General features: G+C 39.5%; 1 protein-coding gene across 1 annotated transcript in view; it reads right to left on the bottom strand.

The window, feature by feature from the left end:
* pex5la (peroxisomal biogenesis factor 5-like a) overlaps nucleotides 1–17,693 on the bottom strand; it is a 69,948-nt gene extending 52,255 nt beyond the window's left edge. Inside the window, exon 1 of the mRNA XM_044043535.1 lies at nucleotides 17,280–17,693. Coding sequence (XP_043899470.1) covers nucleotides 17,280–17,300 — 21 coding nt within the window. The 5' untranslated portion in view covers nucleotides 17,301–17,693. The remainder of the gene's footprint in view (nucleotides 1–17,279) is intronic.
* Between the last annotated feature and the right edge of the window lie 5,684 nt (nucleotides 17,694–23,377).

The raw sequence follows: 23,377 nt of genomic DNA on the forward strand, positions 1-23,377 counted from the left end.
AGCTTATTTTTATGATGATGCACTGCCATGCTGTGAGACTCTGGTGCTGTTTAGATGCATCCATTCACACACACATCAAAAGGATCTGACAGGGTGACTATGAATTTAAATTCTATTGAATGTTGATGGAGGATTTGCCATCATCTTGTTAGACAGTAAAATATATGATTAGTTTTCATGAGATTAATTGCATTGAATTGACAGTTTGTTCCATTAGCCCAGTTTGTTTCACAGGGTCTGTTTGGAAAGACAGCGTAATCAGTAAAACTGGAGGCTTTTTGGACTATGAGCACAGGGAGTGAGAGTGATTAAGTAAGCATTTAAAAAGCGATTAGGTAAACTAAAAACATGCAACACACAATTATACCATAGAGTGCCCACACCAGCTTCTCTTCTCCTCTTTAATTTTTTTCTGCGTGTCATTTTTTTCTGTGTAACACATCCGTAACACTCAATCCTTCAAAAACTACACTTCTTCCAACCAGTTTCCATGAAGAACGGCGTTGACATTCAATACATTAATGAATTGCAGCTGCTGTCAGACAAGGCACTGTTTTTAGGAGCAACTGCTATGGATTACAGAAGAAAGCCCCTTTAATTTATACTGTATATCACAATAACATGTCCAGTTTTCTTTGCAGATTTGTACAATACTGAATGCGTATTTTTATGTGGTGAGTTGTTCAGAGTTAAATAACTTCCTTTTCAGAGAGAAAACCCTTCTCTCTATCAGGTTAGAAACTTTGTAGAGTTAAAAAAAGAAAAAGCCCATTAAGAAAAACTGTAGAATGCCATTATGCATTAATTCACAATGGCTTTAAACATCCACTTAATTTGTGGTTGCTGATGTTTTTGAAGCATTTACTGGACAAATTCATCAAGTTCAGTGGTGGTGTTCAGCTGAGTGAAGTGCATGCCTTGAACTGTCACCTGTTATAGATTTACATTTTTTAATACAGGTTTCCTAGTGTAAACCTTCTTGTAAAAGGATAAATATTTGCTTCTCTATCAATGGCTTTGTTAAGTTCTGGCATTAATCAATGTTTCAAGTGATCCAATCACAATTGGGAAACAAAGGGAGCCCTTTCTAAACACAAAGGAGCATCTCAGGGACTCCTTCTCCCAGTGGACACTGCGGTTTTCCTACCGTGAGAGCAGAAGCCTCAGCTCCCTTTGGCCACCTCCACAGGAGCATAAATACCATGTGCCTGCTGCACTAGAGTCAACAATCGCGTGCAGAGATAGTTAATTGTTTTAAATCTTTAAAGCTACAGAGCCATCTGTGTGGTTTGAGACTTTCTTCCTTTGTTCCTGACCTTTGAGATACTGAGGGCAAATTTTCCTTGATTATTGCCATTTATTCCTAATTCTCTTTTACTCTGCTGACTGTGTTTCATTTGTTGTTGCCCCAGTGGCTCACAAAGCAGATTTAGACAATGAGGGCCTTGACGTCTTTTGTTTTTGCCGCTCACTTGCTCTTTGAAACAAAGCGGCAGTCACTCACACCAGCAAGACCAAGACTCTGCAAGTTTTATTCATAATCAAACAATGTACAAGTGCATGGCAGTCCATTTGCATCACACATGACTAAGCTAATCTATTATAGTCTCACAGCATTGGCAAACACACAAGAACCAATTCAATATTCCTCCATGCCAGAGTATGCTGGATGTGACTGTACAGTAAAATCCACAGAGGTGTTGATATAAGCGTCACATTAATATGCCGTGTCACTGAGCTGCCTCATATAATGAAAGCATAATGTCGTCTTGTTTTTCCAAGTACCAAGTTTCTATTACAAAGGAGCTACGTGACAGGAAAAGCATGGTTATATGTCAAACAATGTCCTTTAATCAATATTGGCAGGTGAATTAGCAATCTGTAATTATTATGTGTTTGCTAAGATCAGTGTTAGAAAAATGCTTTTTTCCTTTTTTGCATCATGCAGAGGGCATCATGCAGAGATTCTCCATCCACAAGTTTATAGCAGAGGCTGGCTCTGTGCCCTGACTGGCCGATCTCAGATTTCCCAACAGCTTTTGTGTGTTTGGCAAATGTCAGTTCCTATTTTTTAACTAAACATTGTTCTTTTTCTATTGTTTAGTTTTCATAGAGTTGTTGCAGCTCCTCGATGTGGCTTAAGATACTTGTAGGAGCCAGTATTGAGTTAATTTAGTTTAGATGATTAAATCAGGATTACATGTAGTCTGTGAACAGTTAAAGGAGTTAACTGTCTGCCTTAAGCACTTGCTCTTAAAGGGAAATGAATGGAGTATCATGGAACGTTTGATGTAATTAGATAAAGGGCACTGTGGTAAATAGTGCTATAACCTGGATGTATGGCAAGTGGAAATAAATGTGCAAAACCTTTACTTGACTCTTCCGTGCCTTGGTGATTGAAGAATAGAAGCAGAACATATGAGTCAAGCCCATTGTATTCTGTCTACAGCTAATAACTTTGAGTGGTTTTGAAATGAAGTTCAAGTTGGCCACTACAATACTTTTGGGTTGTTCACCGGCAGAGTCTAGAAATGTGTGGAAAAATTCATGAAAGGAGCCAGATGTGTTTTTAACCAAGGCATTTGTGGGGTTGCACTTCCATTGGAGCTCATGAGATTTAGCCTCAGTGAATTAATAAATGCAAACAATTACAAAAAAATCAAAACACAGACGATAAATTATTTCTCACACAGAATCTTTGCTGCTCGATGCGTGTGGGAAAAAAAGTTGTTAAAAAGAGATATTGAGATATTTTCATTTTGGTGCAACACAAACTCATCAAATGTTTTTGAACTTTGTATTTGTTCCATACAATAACCTCTGCCAAGGTTATTGTTTTCACTAGAGATGCTAATCAGTGTTTATCTGTAGGTTTGTCTGTCCTTCTGTTAGCAACTTTCTGTCTACAGTTTTTGATGGATCAATTAAAATTCTTTGTGACAGGTAGGTGATCACTCAAGTGTGCTCCCATTAATGTTTTGTAAGAATCTATCCACTGATGATGTCGCAAATGGCATTGCTGCTTTGTTTCAAAGAGAAATCCCTATCTCTTATAATGGGCAAAATAGTAACATAAAATATCTCTGTCAAAAACCATTTGGGAGTGGCTGTAACCAGAGAACAGTAAAACACTGACATTTTCACTTTAGTGTGACACCGACACCCAGATAAAGCGGCAGTGGATGCACAATGGCGTAACTTTCTTTGTGTGCATGCAAACGATGTTGCGTATGAACAGTCCATCAAATCCACACGACACCCTCTGCAATAACAGACTGGAAACATCATATGACCAACCAATCAGAGATAACGGTCACCTTAATCAATTGTTTGGTCACTCAAGTGGATTCAAGCAGTCATTTTTGATGAGCGACAGCAGCTGTTGATGAAGCTTTCCACATGTAAATGACACATTTCCAGTGCAAATCACCATGTTGAGGAGTTCATCATCAAAAGGGAAATTTCTTGACTAGTCATCCCAGAATAGGCTGATGGTTGCGTGTGTGTGTGTGTTTGTCTGTGGGGTGGGGAGGGTGCTCTTCACACAAGATTAGATGTGGGCAGCAGTGCTGATTACACAAGGGGCTGTGAGGCAGACATAATCAACGTCACACAGCTTAGTTTGTTTCTTACCCTCTGCCATACTGGAGAGTTTCCATCTCTCTAGTCTGGTTGACTGGAGAGATGGAAAACTTTACGCAGCAAATGAATGCGAAGAGGAACAAACTGTTATAATGAACATGCTGTGAGGAGGCAACCATCTTGTCTGTGATGGCTCCAGTATGTGCATTTGCTTTTACCGTCTGTTATTGGAGTTAAAGCTGTTGAAGCTGCTTTGCATTTATAGAAATGATGATGCTGTATTTTAGTGCTCTAACAGGACTGATGGAGCTGAAATCTGCTGTGTTTTTTTATGGATGTCTTCCTGAATGAGTTTCTAATTATAATAATAATAACAACAATTATAATAATAATAATAATAATAATAATAATGATAATAATGATAATAATATATATCCCTGCTGTGAGTCACTGATATGAAGAGCAATGTGTTGTTATGGATTTTGTGGTTAGAAGGATGGATTTCAATAAATAAAATGAGAAATGGGCAGTGACTATGAAAATTATTTAATGGATTTGTGCACACAATGTGAGAGAGGGTCACTTGTGATTCATAAATGTCACAAAACCAATAACTTGCTTCTAATTTGATGATACATAATAACTAACTATAATATAATAGCAAATGTCTTTTCTGAAATTTCTTTATAATTATTATTTTATTTAAAATAAATACTTTAGTGTACAATGTACAACCTGGGGTTGAGCCTCAACGCCATTGTAACACATTTCTAATATTTGATTGGTTTATACTTGTGCAAAGTAGTTTCTTGAGATGTTAAGCTGCTGTTTACTGTCAAGTCCACTCGTCATTCTCAATAACAACATGAAAGAAACTCCTCCTTATTTTGTCTATGTCTTTATCTCTCTCCGCAGCATCGCTAAAGCTGTGATTGACCTTTTCTGTTGCAGCCTGTCTGACCGCCCTGGGGTACGTGATAGCTGGAGGATAGGCTTTAATTGACGTGATAGCATTCCTAAGGTTGGACGAGGTGGAGGAGTAGGTAGAGAGATGTCACAAGTAGAAAGGTTACGTGCTTCGTGAGGTTTGTGCTGGGGGTTGGAAATGTCTCCTCATGAGTTTAGTTGGCAATGATGTGATGGGGACAGCTGGAGAACTCTATAACTCAAAGAATTTTCTTTTTTCGGTCATCATCGCTACAGGATAATGTAATGATCAACTATATTTTCAAACGAGACACATGCAGCTGTGAAGCCGTAGTTGCACAGTCGATTTAGAAAAGTCATTTTGAGTCTTGAGAAGAACCACGTTGCTTTGCTTCACTGAACACAATTGAACCTTTTCTGTGACCTCATCACTGGACTGAACACATTTTTTTGAAACAACAATGTCAGGCTTGCTGCGGGTCTGTGGCACTCATTCACAGTCTGTTCTTAAAAGCTCCCTCATCTTCACTTACAATAAGATAGTTCCACCCATCCACCAACCCACACATTCACCCACCCACCTATTTATCCATCCATCCATCATCCACCCAACCACCCACCTGTCCATCCACCAACCCACATATCCACCCATCCATCTAGAAAGATAATTTAATGTGAGGATGCAGTAAATGTGCAGCTTCATACTTTGCATGGATTAAGGAAAAGCTACTATTACTTTCAACACCTGACTAGGTTGTGCTTTCCCATTCATTAATTTTAAGTAAATACATTCTTACATGCATCACATAATTCAATTAGTTTTATCAGTGCTTCATTCAAACATCGCTTCTTTGTCCATGTACATTGAGACTCAGGTGTATCTGAGGTTGCACAGTGTGAAGATTCAGTAAAGGGAACAATGTTTAAACGCCAATGAAATCTTAACATACCACAAAAAATGAATACCTTCAGTCATCTACAGAGGTGAATGCACAGTAATGTGGCCTCAGACCCACAACCATTTACTGAAATTCAAACTTAACAAGGCACAGAATAGTGGATGCTTATTTTGTTGCAAACAGTTTGTTAAATTGGAAGGAGCCAGTCAATAGTTAATTTCTTTTGAATTAAAAGAGCATAGAATGCCCTTTAAGATCTGCTGTGTGCACAGTGTTTTTGTTCATTCTGATGACAAGTTAAAAAGGTTAACTGGAAGTTACAACGTTAGTGTCCGTGTATTCATCGTACAACAGAATCTCATAAGGAAAACTGTCAGGAAATGTGTTATTACACTTATTTATACACATATATATATATATGTATACTTTTGGATTAACTGGAACACCCACCTTCATGCCATGATAAAATTGACATAATGTCTCAGTGAAACTATGTGTGTGTGTGTGAGCGACAGAGACAGAGAGAGAGAATGTGGTCTATCGAATGACGCAGGCCGATTTAAATGTAAAAGTTAATAGGATTAAGCACTGTAACAGCTCACATCCATACGAGACTGCGCACACACACACACACACACACACACTAAACACTTAATGGAGCATCTTTGTACTTTGACATCTGCTTCTCTTTCTGCATATAATCTCTTTCAAGAATTATAGCTGCCCGATGATGAAAGATCATCTTTCCTTCTAACTTTTGAATTAAATGGGATATGTGAATGAGTAGATAATGCTAAAAGTTGAGCTGCAAATTTCTTTGGTGGTATTTGACAATGCATTTTGATCTTCCTGTCTTTGCATCACATTTTTTCAGAGAAAAATATGTTGCTCAATTTGAATGTATTCATTACTCCATGCATGGCTGTAGAATACTTTGTTTACTTTACAAGTCCATACAATGTGTCCCTTAGGGAATACGATCAGTTGTGATGACAGCTGTAGGAAGACATTACAATTACACGTTATCACAGAATCTGCAAATGTTTAATGGCATTTTTTGGGGGCTAGAGGCACATGACTTATACATTCCTGAAGCTTTCAACTGATATATAGGCCTTTTACCTTGGATGCAGACATGCACTCCCATTGTCTCTGTCAGTGACAGATTACACTGAGAGAGCGATGAATTAGAAAGTACAATGGGGCAACATTTTTCTTGGCTGTGGGAATGAAAAGGGACCTTTTAGTGACACAGTCCTTTGTTTTGCCTTCATGTCTACGTTGTTCTCTTCCTCTGCTCATCATCCTCAGCATATATATGTAGATGTACACATTCTGTCGTGGTCCAAACTGAGAAAAACGTCACCTTAAATTCAAATATTTCTTTGTCTCCAGCTAGGTAGTTATTCTGATTACATTCTTCATTTTCTATCACTTTCTCTGTGTATGGGTGTGAAACCATAACCCTTGAAGACCCAAACCAAGTCAAATATTAAAGATCTTGGAATTCAAATTAAATTTTAAACTAAAAAATATTCTTAAAGCTTATTCCAACATCTATCCCACTACTTAATTTGAGTTAGGTATTTTTGCACACATACCAATTAATGATGACATGAATTGACATGGGACCAATCCTTTTTACACACTTATCAATCACTCAATTTTTACCATTTTATATATATATATATATACATGATCTGTGTTTTTATTTTGTTTTTAGGGAAGATGCAACAAAACATGTCACACAACAGTTTTTAATTACACTGACCTGCTGACTTACGCATGAGATATCACAATACTATGCTATATATATTGCCTGCTATATTAGGTTAACAATATACAATTAACACATCAATCTATGGCCATAGATTTGTTTTTTTCCTTATAAGTATTTCGTCAAATATATCGTACATATTTTACAGCAATTTAAAACAAAACCCAAAATTAAAAACTTACTGTATTTATTCATTTCATGGCCCACCTGCAGTACCGTCACAGTCCACTAGGGGGCCGCAGCCCACACTTCGAGAATCACTACTGTATACTATACAGCAAGTAAAACAATTTTTAATTTTTTTAGATCTTTCGTCTTTCCTCTTCTACCACTTTATCCTTCAGATGAGGGTCGTGGAGGTCGCTGTTGCCAATCCTAGCTGACATAGGGTGAAAGGCGGGGTAAACCCTGGACAGGTTACCAGTCCATCACAGGGACACATAGAGAGAACAACCATCCACTCTCACACTCACACCTTTAGAGAGTCCAATTTGCCTAATCCCCAAATCTGCATGTTTTTGGACTGTGGAAGGAAACTGGAGAACCTGGAGAAAACCCATGCACACAGGGAGAACATGCAAACTGGTTCTTTTAAATCTGTATTGTAAAAAAAATCTTGATTTTAGTCACATGTAACTAATTAACACATTAGAAAAGTTACACAAAGATGTCAACCAGCTCTCGAAATCAATAAATCATTCAATAAAAATCAAATCAGAAAATTGTTTTCAAGAAACACATTTAGCTCTTTTCTTTCCTGGTCGAGTGCGTAAGTGATTTTGGATGAAACACTGACCTCAGGCCATAACACTGGCATCAAATTATGTCTGCATCCTCATATAACCATGTATGTATCATCATTCACTTAGCTGCCAAGCAGCAATATTCATTTCCTGCGTGTATGGAGAGAAGCTGGGGGAGTGGGGCCTTTGACCTTACCCGTGGCACAATGCTGCAGCCTCTGTCATGAGGAGAAATATGTATCACATGTCCGAGCAGAGCCTCATTATCTGCATCTCAGGGGCATACAAATGCACAAAAGGCACACACTGGTATGCGGGTACTTTGTGTGTAATTACAAAAAAACCCCAAACACACATTGTAAGCTTTTCACCAACACACAGATACAAGCGCAACGTGACAGGCGGAGTCAGATTTGTGCCTGTGGTCGTGCTCCAGGTGAGCAGTCGGTGCTGCTCTTTTAATGAAGCATCCCTGCTTTAAATCTTCTCAGCTGGTTTACCCTTGAACTCTGTGTACGTCCCATTGGCATAGCCAGCTCCCCTCTCGGCTCCACTGTGGAGCTCAGCCCTCAACTTCTGCCAGGGAATTCATTAGCCACGTGTCTCATAGGTATTTATAGAAATGCACAGCAATTTATACTCACTGGCTTCCTACAGAAGAAAACATTTATAGAGTGCAGACTGTGAAATAATCTTAGACTGTGTTTGAGATACTTGGTGAACTGAAGGAAAGTAGTGTAATTTGATGTCCCCTCTGCTTTGTCTGTGGGCTGCAGTAAATCCATCAAAGAAAACAAAAATCCCATTCACTATCTGAGAAAACACTGTTCAATTGCTATATTTTTCAGCTGCACCATTATTATCCACACACTCACACATTTTTCAGACAGTGTGTACAAATAACATCCAAGATTCCTATTATTGCTGAGACACAAATGATCGGTTCACGTGGCAAAAAGCCCTTGAAATTAATTTAAAGCTATTTATAGGTGCCTCCGTTTACACTTCATTATTTTGACTTCCGCAGATAAAGTGGTGGGTGGAGCGCTCGGCTGCTATTGTCATTTGTGGTGAGCGTGACAAGGATGTAATTGGCATTTGTGGGGACATACTAATTGATGTAATAATATGCTGACCTTGCTTTATGCAGAATGCTCAACTGCAATTATCTGACTTGACCTGGAAAAGAGCTTTTGTGTTGGGCTGGGGGTAAAGACAGAGTTACTACTGTACAAGCTCACATCTACAGGCAGGATGTCAGGAGTCGGCACATCAAAAGATGCTTGAGGCATGAAAATGGATTGTCTCAGCAAAACACGGATGAGAATAACCCGTAATGAAGATGAGAGCAGTGTTACAGCCTTTGGATAAACCTCACTTCTTAAAGTGCAAGCAAGTGTTCAAGCTTGAAGAAGAATGATCAAGCGGAGGGAAATTTGTGAATATGACTTTGTTCAATGCTATTTTAGTGACATATATGTTGTTATAAAAATTGGCAGTGCTGTGTGAACAAATTTGACAACGGTACATTATTTCAAAAGTTGCACAAACAAAAACGACAAAGTAGCACATCACACATTTGCTGTTATGGGCATATCCATGTCACACTGAGATGAAAATATCTGAACTTCTTGGAAAAGGCAAGTGCTATTGAATGCGTCCTCTGATACTCCGACTGGCTGCGAAATAGGTTCTGAACCTCCACCATCCAGACAAAGGTCATGAATAATTTGGTGAAGAAGATGCACACAGACATGATGACTTTCCACACATGCACTGAGGAACAAAGCTGCTGTGAGGGGAAAATGTTGTGCTGATCATCTATTGTCTTTGATTTCTATTTGATCCTTTTTATGGTTGTTTTCAACTTGTATATGTATGTATTACTTATATGTGCCGTGTGAATAACAACAATGGCAAAACTATATAAATTTAATGTGTTCATTAATTTGGTCTCAGCAGCTCCTGGGTTTTGGTTGCTTGGCAATAACAGGAATGCTTCTGCTAAAAAAAACACCTCTGCCTTCCACGTGTTTTTCTTGCCACCTAATCAGCATTTGTGTGACCTCATTTGACTCATTTGATAGCTTGAATGTAATGGACATTTGTTGATGTTTAAAAGTTACCCACTGCAGTTTTAAATAGCAGGAAATGATGTGCAGAGATTTATCTATTTAGAAAAAATATATAATAATTGTGGGTCTGTGAGAGAGAGAGATAGAGAGAGAGGAGGAACTAACTGAATACTGGGCAGTGCCCTTAAATGTACAACGTTTAAATCAGGCTCACATCTGCTTTAGTGAAGTGCATATTTGTTTATCTACAGCTCTCATCCATGATAGCTCATATCTCTCTAGAGGACCTAACACATGCTCTCTCCACTCCAGTGCAGAGACGCCTGGTTTCTGGAGCAAATTAATTCCCAGTTGGAGAATGACTGTTATGAATGGGTTGGGCGGGAGAGATAGATGGGCTACCCATTCTTCTTCAAAGCCCTCTGCTCCCAGTGACAAAGATGCTGGGGCTTGTCCTACTTTTGAGGGAGGAAGTGTGTGGCTTTATACACTTGCTCTTGGGACTGTCCATGTGGGGCTGCAAGGGCTGCTGTGTTAACAGACTTGGAGCAGAAAGACACCCAGAGGACCAACACAGAGAAGGATGCACACCTGTGAACTTGGGGTTTTTGGGTGTGTCTTAGTGATCCTATCCTTCTTAGAACAAAGGCTTCTTGTTTGAGAGGTTAGGCCAAGACAGTCCTACTGAATTCAGTTTACAACTGGTAATGTTGTATAAGGCTAAAGCTGCTTCTAGTTTGTCCTTTCACACAAATGCCACCTACTAGGGAAGGAAAGTGTGACATTTTGTCCTTCATCCAATGGTGATTTGTCTTGTTGGTAGAGTGAGAACAGTTTATTTTGAAATCGGACACTATTTCAAAATGTGGTGCATTACTTAGAGGTGTGCATGAAATAAAAGAAACTGCTGCAGCAGCATGAAATCCTCAATATTTAATACTTGTATGACATTATGTTCCATTGTACCCAGTCAGGACAATGGTCTTTCTACATGTAGTTTACATGTTCTCCCTGTGTGTGTGTGTGTGTGTGTGTGGGGGGGGTTCTCTGGTTTTCCGGTTTCTTCCAACAGTCCAAAAACATGCAATATGGGGATTAGGTAAATTGGAGAGTGAGAGTGAATGGTTGTCGCTAGATGTGGTGCTGTGATGGACTGGCGATCTGTCCAGGGTGTACCCCACCTATCGCCCCATGTCAGCTGAGATTGGCCCAGCACCCCTCATGTGGAGGATAAAGTGGTAGAAGATGGATGTTCCATTGTCACATCCTGTTTTCATATTTGAAACATAAAGATTATTTTTTTAAAAAGGTTTTTCAATCACAAATATAATCATCAACACATTCAGCCACTAACAAAGTGTTGCTTGTTTAGAGGAATGAAAAATCTGCTATTGATTTTTAACTCTATGCATTAACAAAGATTGTTAGGTGCTATGTAAATGTTTGTGTTCCTGAAAGCTCCGGGCTGTCTGTCAGTCAAATTGATGAATGGTAGTGAGAAGAAATCTATAATCTTGGGTCAAAATCGTAATGATCAATAATAGATGGGAGTCATCCTGTCAAGCATGTAAGAGGATCTTTCCTCTCATTGAGTTGCCGTAATGTTTAAAATTGACTGGTCAAATAATTAAAAACCAATATTTATTTTACACATTGGACGGAATAAATGAGGAGAAAAGCAGAGCTCACATTCATTTAAACACAGTGAAGATTGGACATTGTAACATTAATTAATTTAATGAATTTTTCATGAATTAATGCTTGACTTTAGGTTTATGGACTCGAAAATGTAAAAAAAAGTCTGTGTTTTCTGTCTAAAATGTGGAACACTGTAACAGGACATGAAAACTAATCTCCTCATGTCAATCCAATCATGGTGCCGGTGTTAAACCAGGAATTTAATCATGGATGAATCAGATCATGTGTACATACTGTCACAGACCCCTGCTGTCAAACTTTGACAAAAAGAACTGTTCATCGAGGTAAAGGAAATTTCCTCGAGCAAATATCTGGAACAATATCATTTCTAACTACCAGTGCAAAGTATAATTAAATAAATGTTATAATATCTGTGAAGAACTGACACTCAAATAAAGTACTATCAATTAAAATTTTAACAATACTTTCTGTTAGTTTTTACATTGAACTAGAAGAAAAAAACACTTCAGAACGCTACAAAACAAGGCAATTAGAGATGGCAGCCTTCACCCCATTCACACAACAAGCTCTCACTCGTGGGGTGAATTTACAATGGTTACTATTTCCGGTCTCTCTTTAAATTCATTCTTTAGATCAGTGTTTCTAAAACTTTTTATACCAAGTACCAGAAAACACTGAGCTTTCAAAGTAACACTATTACCACGTTAAATGTTAAAATACAGTGGTGTAAAAAGGCAGAGCAAAGACAGCAATAGACTTTTCACAGGAGGCAGATTTATTCCCAATAAGATAATTTGCTCCCTCATCCTCCTCCTCTTCCTCACATACAGTATACTGCAGACTCTGGTTTAGTGAAATCAGACGAAGATGGAGCGAGAAATATAGTGACTCTAATTGTTTTTTTGGTGATTTGTTTCAATTCAGTCAAAATTCCTCAGCTCCACTGTGTTCACGTACCCTCATACCAGGAAGCCTGCGTACCACTGGGGGCACACGTACCACAGTTTGAGAACCATGGGTTTAGATGATCTGATTGATAAAATAAATGATACTGGGTGCTCTCCCAAGTACTAAAAGTAAGGATCGCTACAAACATTAACAGCCATACTACTGGCTGGAAGATGACTGTGCGTCGTAGTGCTGTAACAGAGCAGGGGAATAAGAAATGAGCGCGTTCACCCGGCTCTTATGTTACCACTGATGCCCATCGGAGCTGAAGTTAATGCAAACCCACATGCATTGCGGAGTCATTTGACCCGAAGCTGAATGCCAATTAAACACATTCCCACTGGTGAAAAAACATTTTTTGAACAGAGGGAAGGGGGGCATTAGTCTCCCTCTAGTCTTCTTTATGAGTTCCATAAGCTTTTTAGGGCCTCTGTCCAGTCTTAACTAGCCAACAGGGAGGAGGACGGAGATTTCCTTTATGCCTCCCCACTGTCACCACTGACTGCGGCTGGATGCCAGCCATCTGAATGAGCACAACAACACATTCAAAATCGTTGTTATATGCTTTACTGTGTGTTTTTAACATGCATGTGTATTCATATGAACCGTCTGCAAGTCCTATGACTGGAAGAAGCTGTTATCACTTACTGACACATCAACAGCTTGGTAAGGGACACTTTGATGGGGACACGAATAAGCAGGAAGAACAATCTTATTCTTTCAATCTCATCACAGCTCTGTATTTAATTTGTGCAAAGGATTAGAGTCTCAAAGTGAATGACGCACATTGGAAATGTCATTCACCTTCATTTCACAGCATCCATAGTTAAAGTAACATTTTGTTCTTTTTTTTTTTTTGGAAAATGCAAATTACCCATGACTCTGTTAGGACAGTATATGGAATAAAAGGTTATCAAAGCTGAAAATGACATTTTACCTCATCATCACTTAAATTTCACCACAGTGAAACTTATGCCGTCTTACGCTCGAGCAATGGTCTGTTTCTATCTCTTTGAAATCATTCTTTTGTAGTTGAAGTGTATTCTTCTCCTTTGTTTATATTTAACAACCTGCCCATTTCTCATGATTTCTTGAAACTGGGCTCCAAACCACAGCGACCGTTTAGCTCCTTGCTCCGCCACACATTTTCCACAAGAAGTGAGAGCAATAACTGTCTGTGGAGCCTTTGTTCCAGCCGGATACCACCTGATTTCACTCATTACCCTGGCTCCTGAAATAGGCAAGCCTATTAAATTGTTCTTAATCAAGACCATGGCTCATTGAATCAAGGGGAGTTTAGAGCCGTCTCTGTGGGACAAAAAAAGCTTTCAGCACCTTTGTTATGTCCTACGCTGACCATGGAGAAGTTTCAATAAAACCTTACAGTGGAAGATTGGAGCGGGAGCTAGAGATGCAGCTTTAGTGGACTAAAACATACATGGGTGACTGTGCAGCAATGATTAATGATTCTTTGTATTCCTTTCTTTTAAGGTGCAAGCTCATAAAGGCACCTGCGAGTGGTTTTACTGTGTCAAATGTTGGCTGCTGGTGGTTTTTAATGAAAGTTGATGCATTAATCACTTCTTCTGGATTTAATCTACCATGACTTCTTCTCTTTTTTCTTCTTATGCAGAGAACTATCCCATATGTTTGTGGACTATTATGCAACATTTTCCTCCATTAAACATAACTTCTACCAGTGACTGGAAATGTACATTGTTAATGACAATTAAATGTCAGGAGGTTGATCACTTGTGACTCCCATCTGCGATTAACTCACAGCTAAGCTAACATTTTCATTTTCTTGGCAAAACAACATAACGTGACATCCTTAGTTCTCTGATGGATTCAAAGTGGATTTAAACAAAGCTGTGTTTCCGTGCCCTTTGCTTGACCATGTGGTAATTGCATCAAACAGTCTCTGATGCACTTCTAGGCTGCATATATTTTTATTAAAATGTGCTTTTGAGGTTTGATTTAGAATTTCCCCCTCATAGTTTGACGGTTTTTGGATTTGAATTTTGGTCAAAATGTGACAGCCCTAGTCAGCATCAGCCAGCTTAAATGACTGTAGGTAATTAAGACTATGTTGCTCCTCATGGGAGTGTGGTTTTGCTTCACTGAGTAGAAATCAAAATGCCCCAGATTGCCACAAATTTCCATAACACAACAAAAAGAGAAGGAAAGACTAAATGCGAGTAGAGAACAGATCGCTGAACAACTCAGCGATTTCTAACATTGTATCAGTAACCTACTTACTCTTACAGAGCGATGGATGACAACTTCTAAAATAATCCTTCGCACAGTGAAAGAATCCACATGAAAAAATCGGGAGCTTAATGAAAATATGGAATGAATGACTGAGATCTTGATCTACTTCTGATCAGTGATAGCATCCATCCAAGATCTTTTCCCTGGGGGAGGAATACACACGGGGTATGGTAATCAAATTATGTAATCATGTTGTGCTTTACAGAGCAAATATCCAAAGGCTCTGGAGCATCACTTTCATTAAGCCACGGTGTCTTTTATACCAATAGTGCAAGTGCTTCCATAATTAGGTTGACTGTAAACATAAATATCAAAACAGGAAAATCACTTCAACAATTACCATGTAATAATGTCAGATTGTTATGGAGAGGTTTAATCTATAGGAGCACAGACGGAGACAATCTCAAGGTCCTCCTTATGTGTAATACATCAAAGCAGGAATATACTGACTGAAACAATATCTCTCCTGCAGATGAGCAGCCATGCTGAATCAGCTCGCCTCACGGAATCTTCCGTTGCACCCTCACAAAAAGAACGTTCCACACCTCCAAATTGCTTCACTGTAACTGCATCAATCTTTTCCAACACTTAATACAGTAACGTGAACATCTGCTCATTTTACTGGAACAACATGCAGTTTGCTTCATGTATAACTACTGTAGGAGTCACATCAAGATGGACCAGCCAAGAGATAAATGAGAAAGTCAACATTTATGAAAGGGGGGCAAATTCAATGTTGCACAATGGTGTTACAAAGATGGATTTGCCAATATATTTATATTATGAGTAGTTGACATCAAATGTTAATGTTACATCATAAAAGGTACAGTATGAGCTTTGTTTTTTAACTCAAGACTGATTTATGCTTTCATTAAGAGGTCACATTAAAGTTTTGCTAATAAAGCAACATATTCTGTATCTTAACTCAAATGCATGCTTGATGTGAAAGGATCACATTTTACCCTAAAAAAACCCCTCATCCTGTCATTAAGATAATTTAAGGTAACTTTATTTGTACCCAAGGGTAGATTTGGTTGCAGGTAAAAAAAATAGCAATTTATGCAATAACATTTAAATCATTATAAAACACAGTGGAGACACAAATCTGTGCTTTTTATTAATGCGAGTGTATGAGTGTAGCTGTTATGTGGCAACAAACCCCACCCATTCTCCACTCGAGCGATGTATCAGGTTTTCAAATTATATCCGACAAAGGTCTGGCTGTGTGTTATTGGATATATAATTCCCCAGATCAGAAGGTACTGATTTCCCCACACACACACACACACATACACACATAAAAACTCAAATGCTTGACTTCAAGGAGAAAGTGTTGTCAACATCAAGATGAACGCAGCACTTACTCAAGCCAGCATCACAGCAAAAGATGCATTACTGTCAGACAGTGCAATTGCTTTGTATTCACTGGACACAATAACTTAGACCCCATATAAAAGCAGTGTCGTCTTTCATTTAAAGCACAGTGAGATGACTGGCATGCATGTGATGGGAGACATTCAAAAGTGTCAGAAAGTCGAAATACATCAGGGGATGAAACATGTGATTTAAATAACATTACACACACATGTTGATTACATATATATGCCATTTAAATACCTTTTCATTGATCCTTAAAAATAACAACTGATGTGCTTCAGAAAATAATTGCCAAATGCATATCCCTGCGTTTTCAATGAATACTGCAGCTTGGCAAATTAAAGTTTGGTATTTAATGCTGCAGAGTGTGGTTTTTCATTATGTAACCAGCTGTCTGGAGATGAGGTACATCTGTCAATCGACAGTATCGATTTCAGTCCGTGCAACTAAACAGAGACAATGTTCTCATTAACCACTGAGGAGGGATTGCTGCTATGCACTGTGGGCTGCACTAAATCTGACTGATAGAACGTGTCCTCCGCCAGGATTCATCTGTTTTGTCATTTAAGATGCGCCTTCTTATGCCACGTTTTAGCTGACTTTCAGACTCTTTCCTCGTGCTGCAGCACAAAGTTCGTGTTTGTTATATTTTGATGTGGGGAACTGACGTCAGATTGCATAGTGTCACGCGTGTCTGTTGTCGACGTGGTGGAGAGTTGCAGAGCTGAGGAGCTTGCATCCTGTTTACGTTTGACATGCAACTGCACGTGCTTGCACAGTGTATCTCTCTGATGTAGACTACAACTGAGTAATGTTACAGTTTTTTTACTCTTTAAGCACTTTTAACTTTAAGAGTCTGCCATTTCTGCTGCAGCTGACCACATTACCCAGAAGGAAAACATTAAAAACACCATGCATGTACTCATCTGCCTACTCTTGTTCGCATCACTTCATCTGTCCCGTCACAGTATACTTCGCTGTCATATAGTAAATAAACATCAAGAAGACCCCGCCTTCTTACCTGTGAATGCCCCTGGTACATATTGAGCACAGTCAGTCAGTCGCGGATCTCTCCGTCTGTGGATGTTGGGACTTGTTCCAGACTTGCAGAGGCACAGTCAGAGTCAGACTGGAGTGTTTTCCTCGCAGCGGCAGCAGAACACTCGGGTCTGGAGGAACTGTCCTCTCCGCAGGTGCTGAAGCTCTGCACACCGCAATCATCCAGGGTTCCTCCAGGCGCGGTGACACTGAGGCGCGCCGGGTTTTTTTGCAGGTTCGCCTGGGTTATTACGAGACTCAGCGTTTTAAGTCTTCATTCTGAACACACTGCCGTTTTCCACCTTGTCTCCCTCTCTCGCTAAACCCTTCTCTCTCGGCTGTGGTTTAAATGTTTTGACGCTCCTCTGGCTTCTTTCTCTTCAGTGAGTGCGCGCCTCTTCCCTGTTCAGCAACTACTACCTCTAACTCACCCCTCTAGTGCCTCCTCCAGTGCTGACGTGCTCCACAAGGAGGAGTATCCTTACACGCACACACACACACACACACTTAAGTGCAGCTATTATAAGTATGGATGGGACAAGGTTTTAGTCTCCATGAGGACTACTGGTCTTGACGAGGTTAATGCCAGACAAGGTCCTAAAGAAGTAACAAATACACACACACGCAAACTTGTTTTCATGTCTTAGTGAGGACACATCATAGCCATGATGCAGCCCCTTGTCATTACATTACATTACATGTCATTTAGCAGACGCTTTTATCCAAAGAGACTTACATAAGTCGACTTATCCTAACCTTAACCATCACAACTAAGTGCCTCACCCTAACAAACACCTAATTGTAACCCTAACCCTAAAACTAGGCGTTAACCCCGGAAAAGCCCTTTAACATTGTGGAGACCAGACAAAATGTCCCCGCAAGGATATGAACACACACAAATTGCAGATTCTAATTAAATTCTCATGAAAGTAGAGTCAGACACCAGCACGCACGTCTTCACATCACGTGAGCATGAATGTGTAATCATTTTTCATTCATATGGGATGTGGGGGGGATAAGAGTACGAATGGGAATGTACTGATACACAATCTAAGTTTTAGAATTTGGTTTATGTTAGGATAAGGTTTGGGGTTAGGCATTTAGTTGAGATGATTAAGATTAGAGACTACATTGTTTATAAATGTGTGTGTGTGTGTGTTGTCCTCACACTGACATCAGTCTCCTCATGTTGACAGACAGGCTACATAACATAACTGATATTATGATGATGGAAATTTCTTTTAGAAAATCATAAATTGATTCACTTGTTCAAAGTCCAGGATTTAAGATCCAGCAATAGAACTTTAGTAGATAGAACTGTTTTACTGTTGATTTTATATGTGGTTTACCAATGGTTTCAGAAACAGGTAAGGGGAGATGGAGAGCATAGCTGCAGCTTAGCAGGCTACATGATAGTTTAGTTAACCAAAAGGTTCAAAGTTCATCACTCCTTTCTTAGAAAACAGAACTGTAGGAATGTGACTTGCTGTGTAATTCAGACCTTTTCTTCTATAAACAGACATACTTAACTGATCATCTTTTAAGCAAATGTTTCTGTCATCACTGCTGGGGTGTATTTTCCCCAGAGCATGAACTGATGATCCCTTGACTTTTAATCAGCACTGTCATAAGTGATGATAGTAAACTGGTATGGCTGTGAATACCGCTGCACACCCTTGTTTGGCACATTTTTAGCATACTGCAATGAGAGCATGAATATTTACAGTGTGAATTGTTAATACATAAAGACACTGATGAGAGGATCACACCTGAAGAGGATCATGTAGTACCACTTGACGTGAGTGTTTCTAACAATTAAAAGCTGTGATACACGTCCTTTGATCATCACCATTAGCAGCAGCACTTCAACAGGCTTTTTCAGAAAGATGACAGAAAGACGCTTCTATGTATGCAGCAAGAATGTAATAAATCTCAGAAATGTGTCAGAATTTGCAGAGGGCTGGTCATTTCAAATGACGTAGTGCCTGAATATTACAAATAATTAAAAGTTTTAGACAAGTATGGATGGAGTTAGTATATTTAGCCACCCTAGCCCAAATGTTCATTTGACAAATGTGAATGATTAAAAATTAAAATTTCCATCTTGTTCCATTTATCATTTATGTGCCTTCACATGTGCTTTAGTTTAAGTTAAAGTGAGACCCACACAGAAATGTTCTACGACCTGAACAAAAAGCCATTTTTATAAAAAAATAGTTTAAATGAGGTTCATGAATAGTTTCTGTGGCACTGCACTGCTACTATACCCTGTTAATGTCACAAATTAGAGAGAGGAGAGGAGAGGAGTTCTACAGCAATGCACGTAAGAGTTCATATTGGTTGTGGCTCAGGGGGAAAAAAACGTTCTTGATTCTGCTTGTTCTGGTGGTTTTCATCCACCTGCAGCACCTGTCAGAAGGCAGCAGGTCAAACAGGTGGAAACCAGAGTGTGAGCTGTCCTTCACAATGTTTTTTGCTCTGATCAGGCAGCAAATGTTGTAGAGGACCATCAGGGAGGAGAGAGGGCAGCCACTGATCTTTCCTGCAGCTTTGATGACTATCCGAAGCCTTTTTTTTTGTCTGCTTCACTGCAGCTGGTACACCACACTGTTATGCAGTAAGTCATCAGGTTCTCAGTAGCAGATCAGTGAAAAGTCACTAGCAGGAAATGCAGTCATTGATGTGTCTTCTTGATGACCACTCTGGTGTTTTCAGTCCTTGAGAGGTCAGCAAAGAGGACACAGTGTTCAGTGACAGGTTATTCACTGAACACCACGCTGTAAATTTCATGATATCAGGTCTGTAAGCCGACTGATGAAATGATGGTATCATCAAAAAATATGACAATGATGTTACTCAAGTATGCTGGACTGCAGTCATGAGAGTAGAGAGAGTACAGTTGCAGTAGAGGGCTTAGTGTGCAGGTGGAGGACATGCAGGGGGACAAGATGGGAAGTCTTTATACAGGAGGAGGCGACTGAGGGGAGACTTGAGTTTGAAAGCTTTGTGACTAGAATGTTCTGGATAATTTTTAACTGATGAAGAGAATAACATAGTTCCACCAATGTTCCAGATGGTTCAGTGTATAATAAGCTATGGCTATATCGCCTTCTTGGTGGATCCTTAAATGGATGACATGTTTTTGGATGGTTGTTGCTAATTTCAGGAAGAGTGGGATGACGGTCCCTGAGCACCCGTCTCACATCATCTTAAAACACCACACAATACAGCTTATGAAGCAGGCACTGTTCCTTTAAAGTGGTGTTTCATGTATTCAGTCAGACATTGCTTTCCCCGCTCACCCTGTGACTGTCAATTTTATTCCCTGACAGGCACTAGTTGGGCAACCCACCACTGCAGGTCATAGACTGTGTCACTCAAGACAATTCTCTACCTCAGTTTGTGACGGAATGGTAATTGCAGCTTTGCCTGTGGCCATTTGTCAGTCTGGGGTGAAAAGAAAATGACGTCATCATAAAGATTTGTTTGCTTGAGTGGGGTCTGACCCTCAGTCAGTGTCAACTTGCAATTTGAATGTGTGTGTGTGTGTGTGTGGTTTCACACCCTACCCTTTTAGAGGAAGTGATTAGAGGAGTGTTCAGAGGAATAACCTGCCATTTACCTCACTTAATAAGAATACATCGTGCAGCACATACTTCATTATTGTACTTCAGTGTGGGTAAACTACGCTTGTATGTGATTTATATTTAACAGTGTAACTATGACACTGACACCTGCTGTTGGAGAACAGGTCATTAGCAGTGAGACAACCAAATTTGTAGCGCATACAAATTATGTAAAAGAATCTAGAGCAGCCGACACAATGTACGGTACACTGTGGAAAACATGATTCACTTGGCTGCTGAGTCTGACATAAGACCACGCTCCTTTCAAACAATACCAATCACACTGTTGTGTCATACTTTACTGTCAATTTTCCTTAAAATGTGGAGCAAAATTCACAGATTTGATGTTATATTCTACTGGTTGTTGATTGTTGTTGCTTCAGTGCTGTAACGACAGTCAAGACTCAAAACAGTGGTGTACTATTTATTTATATCAGTGTCTGCAGTCAACTGACTCCAGCTGGAGTTTGATTAAAAACAACAGTCTTGGTTATCCGTGACGTATTAGAGGATTAAGCGCTCTGGCCTTGTTTTCTGCTGTGATAAATTATACCCTGATTCACATCTGTAGTCTGGTTTCACAAACAAGGATGAGGATCAAATAAGGTTAATGTTACAGAAAGATTGGATGCTGTGGGTACAGATTCATCTCATTGCAGCAAGAATGTCTGAACACAAAATAAATAGATGGAACTCGAGGTTCACAGCTAAATAGTAGCATGTGTCTGGTGTTGTTTGTAGACAGTGGTGTGAAGGTAAAGCGATACATTGCCTTTAAAAATCTTGTGCTTAGCTCAGAAGGATATGTTGAGATGTCTGCACGTGTACTTTTGACACTTCACAGTGAACCTTACATGTGCCATCTTGTTACAATAGTCTTGCTCTGGCAGCTCGGGTTCCTCGCAAGCATCAGGCCAATAAGGCTGACCAGATAATACTCTTATCTCCTGTGCATTCACCCTACAGCTGCTCTAATGTTGGGCTATCACAAGGTCTGAATCTTTAATGCCCAGATGACATGTCCACAAAAGAACCAGCCTCTTTAAATATGTAGCCTATCCAGTTGTTCTGCCGGCTTCATTACCACAGTTATCTGTGCCTGGCATGAGATTCATAATTCATTTGTCAAATGGCTTCCACACATACCCACGGCATCTCCAGAGGAACTCTTCCAGATTAACCAGACTAGGAATATTCATATGCAGAAATATCTATATTACAGGAAATGCAGAATTTTCTTGATTAATTCAAAAGTAGATCAAAGGGGCTTGCAGTGCTTTGATATCTCTACCCACTGATTGTTACAACTGTTTAGTATGCAAATACAGCTGCCTGCTTTTGCTCCCTGTCATTGTTTGGTGACTGATAAAAGCAGGTTGCATTCACAAGCCCACTGAGCCGCTCTCGCCTTCAAACAGGTGTGTGAGTGCCTCTCCTTTTATCTGTCTACTTAACTATTGTAGCAAGGTCAATTACTGTAGTAGCAGAGATTAGTTTCATGTTATTAAGGATCTTCTTTAGCAAATTCCAAAAATAAGTGCTATTCCTTCAGTTTTGCAGAAATAAAGAACAACATGCAGCACTGGCAGCTTTGAGTATACAGTATACAGTTCACAGTTTCTTGGTGCTGCTTGTAGTGTTTATTGATAACAGCATAATATACGACTTGGTCAGCACAGGTGTTCTGGTTTTGTTCCAGAACACAAAGTTAGGTCACCTGTCCACTGCAATATTTTATAGTTAGACCAAAGAAAATGTCTGTTCTGGATTTTGAATTTATAATTTCAAAACATATACATAACTTGTGCAAAGGGATGACGGATGATGTGCTCGATAAATCAGTAAGTCGCTGAAAGAAACAACAAACCAGCCCGTAAATAATGTCTCTCATTCCATCATGCTTTTTTGACTCAATGACTCAATGAATCCTGCACATCATGGTTTAATGTGTCCAGATCTCAGATGTAAACAACCTCCCTGTCATCACAAAGAACAGATAGTCATACCCTCATCTGATAAACCTTCCTCCCACCCCACACTCTCTCTCTCTCTCTCTCTCTCTCTCTCTCTCGCTCTCTCTGTGTAATACACTTGTTTGGTCCAAAAAGAAACATGACACTCCAGAATGAACAGATGGAGATATGATGAAATGAGATATCAGACCGATAGAGGGCCCTAATGTGTAGATGTTACAAGGCACAGTTTAAGCACTGCTTCAACTCTCCTGGTTCAATTCTGCTCCAAGCGATTAACAATAATGAGAAATGTCTGCAAAAGCTGCCCAAGACATTTTCTGCAACTTTTCCTGCCAGCTCCCTTATCAAATTTGTGGCTGCGTATGTTCAAATTGAGAGTGGAAGACTCTTCTTTGTGTTACAATCTGCAGTCTCACCAGTAAAGGTAACACAGTCTTACACACTGTGCCTTTCATTGCAGGGAAAGCTAAAGAATACAG

The sequence above is a fragment of the Solea senegalensis genome, linkage group LG14 (assembly GCF_019176455.1).
Source record: "Solea senegalensis isolate Sse05_10M linkage group LG14, IFAPA_SoseM_1, whole genome shotgun sequence".
NCBI classification, from domain to species: domain Eukaryota; kingdom Metazoa; phylum Chordata; class Actinopteri; order Pleuronectiformes; family Soleidae; genus Solea; species Solea senegalensis.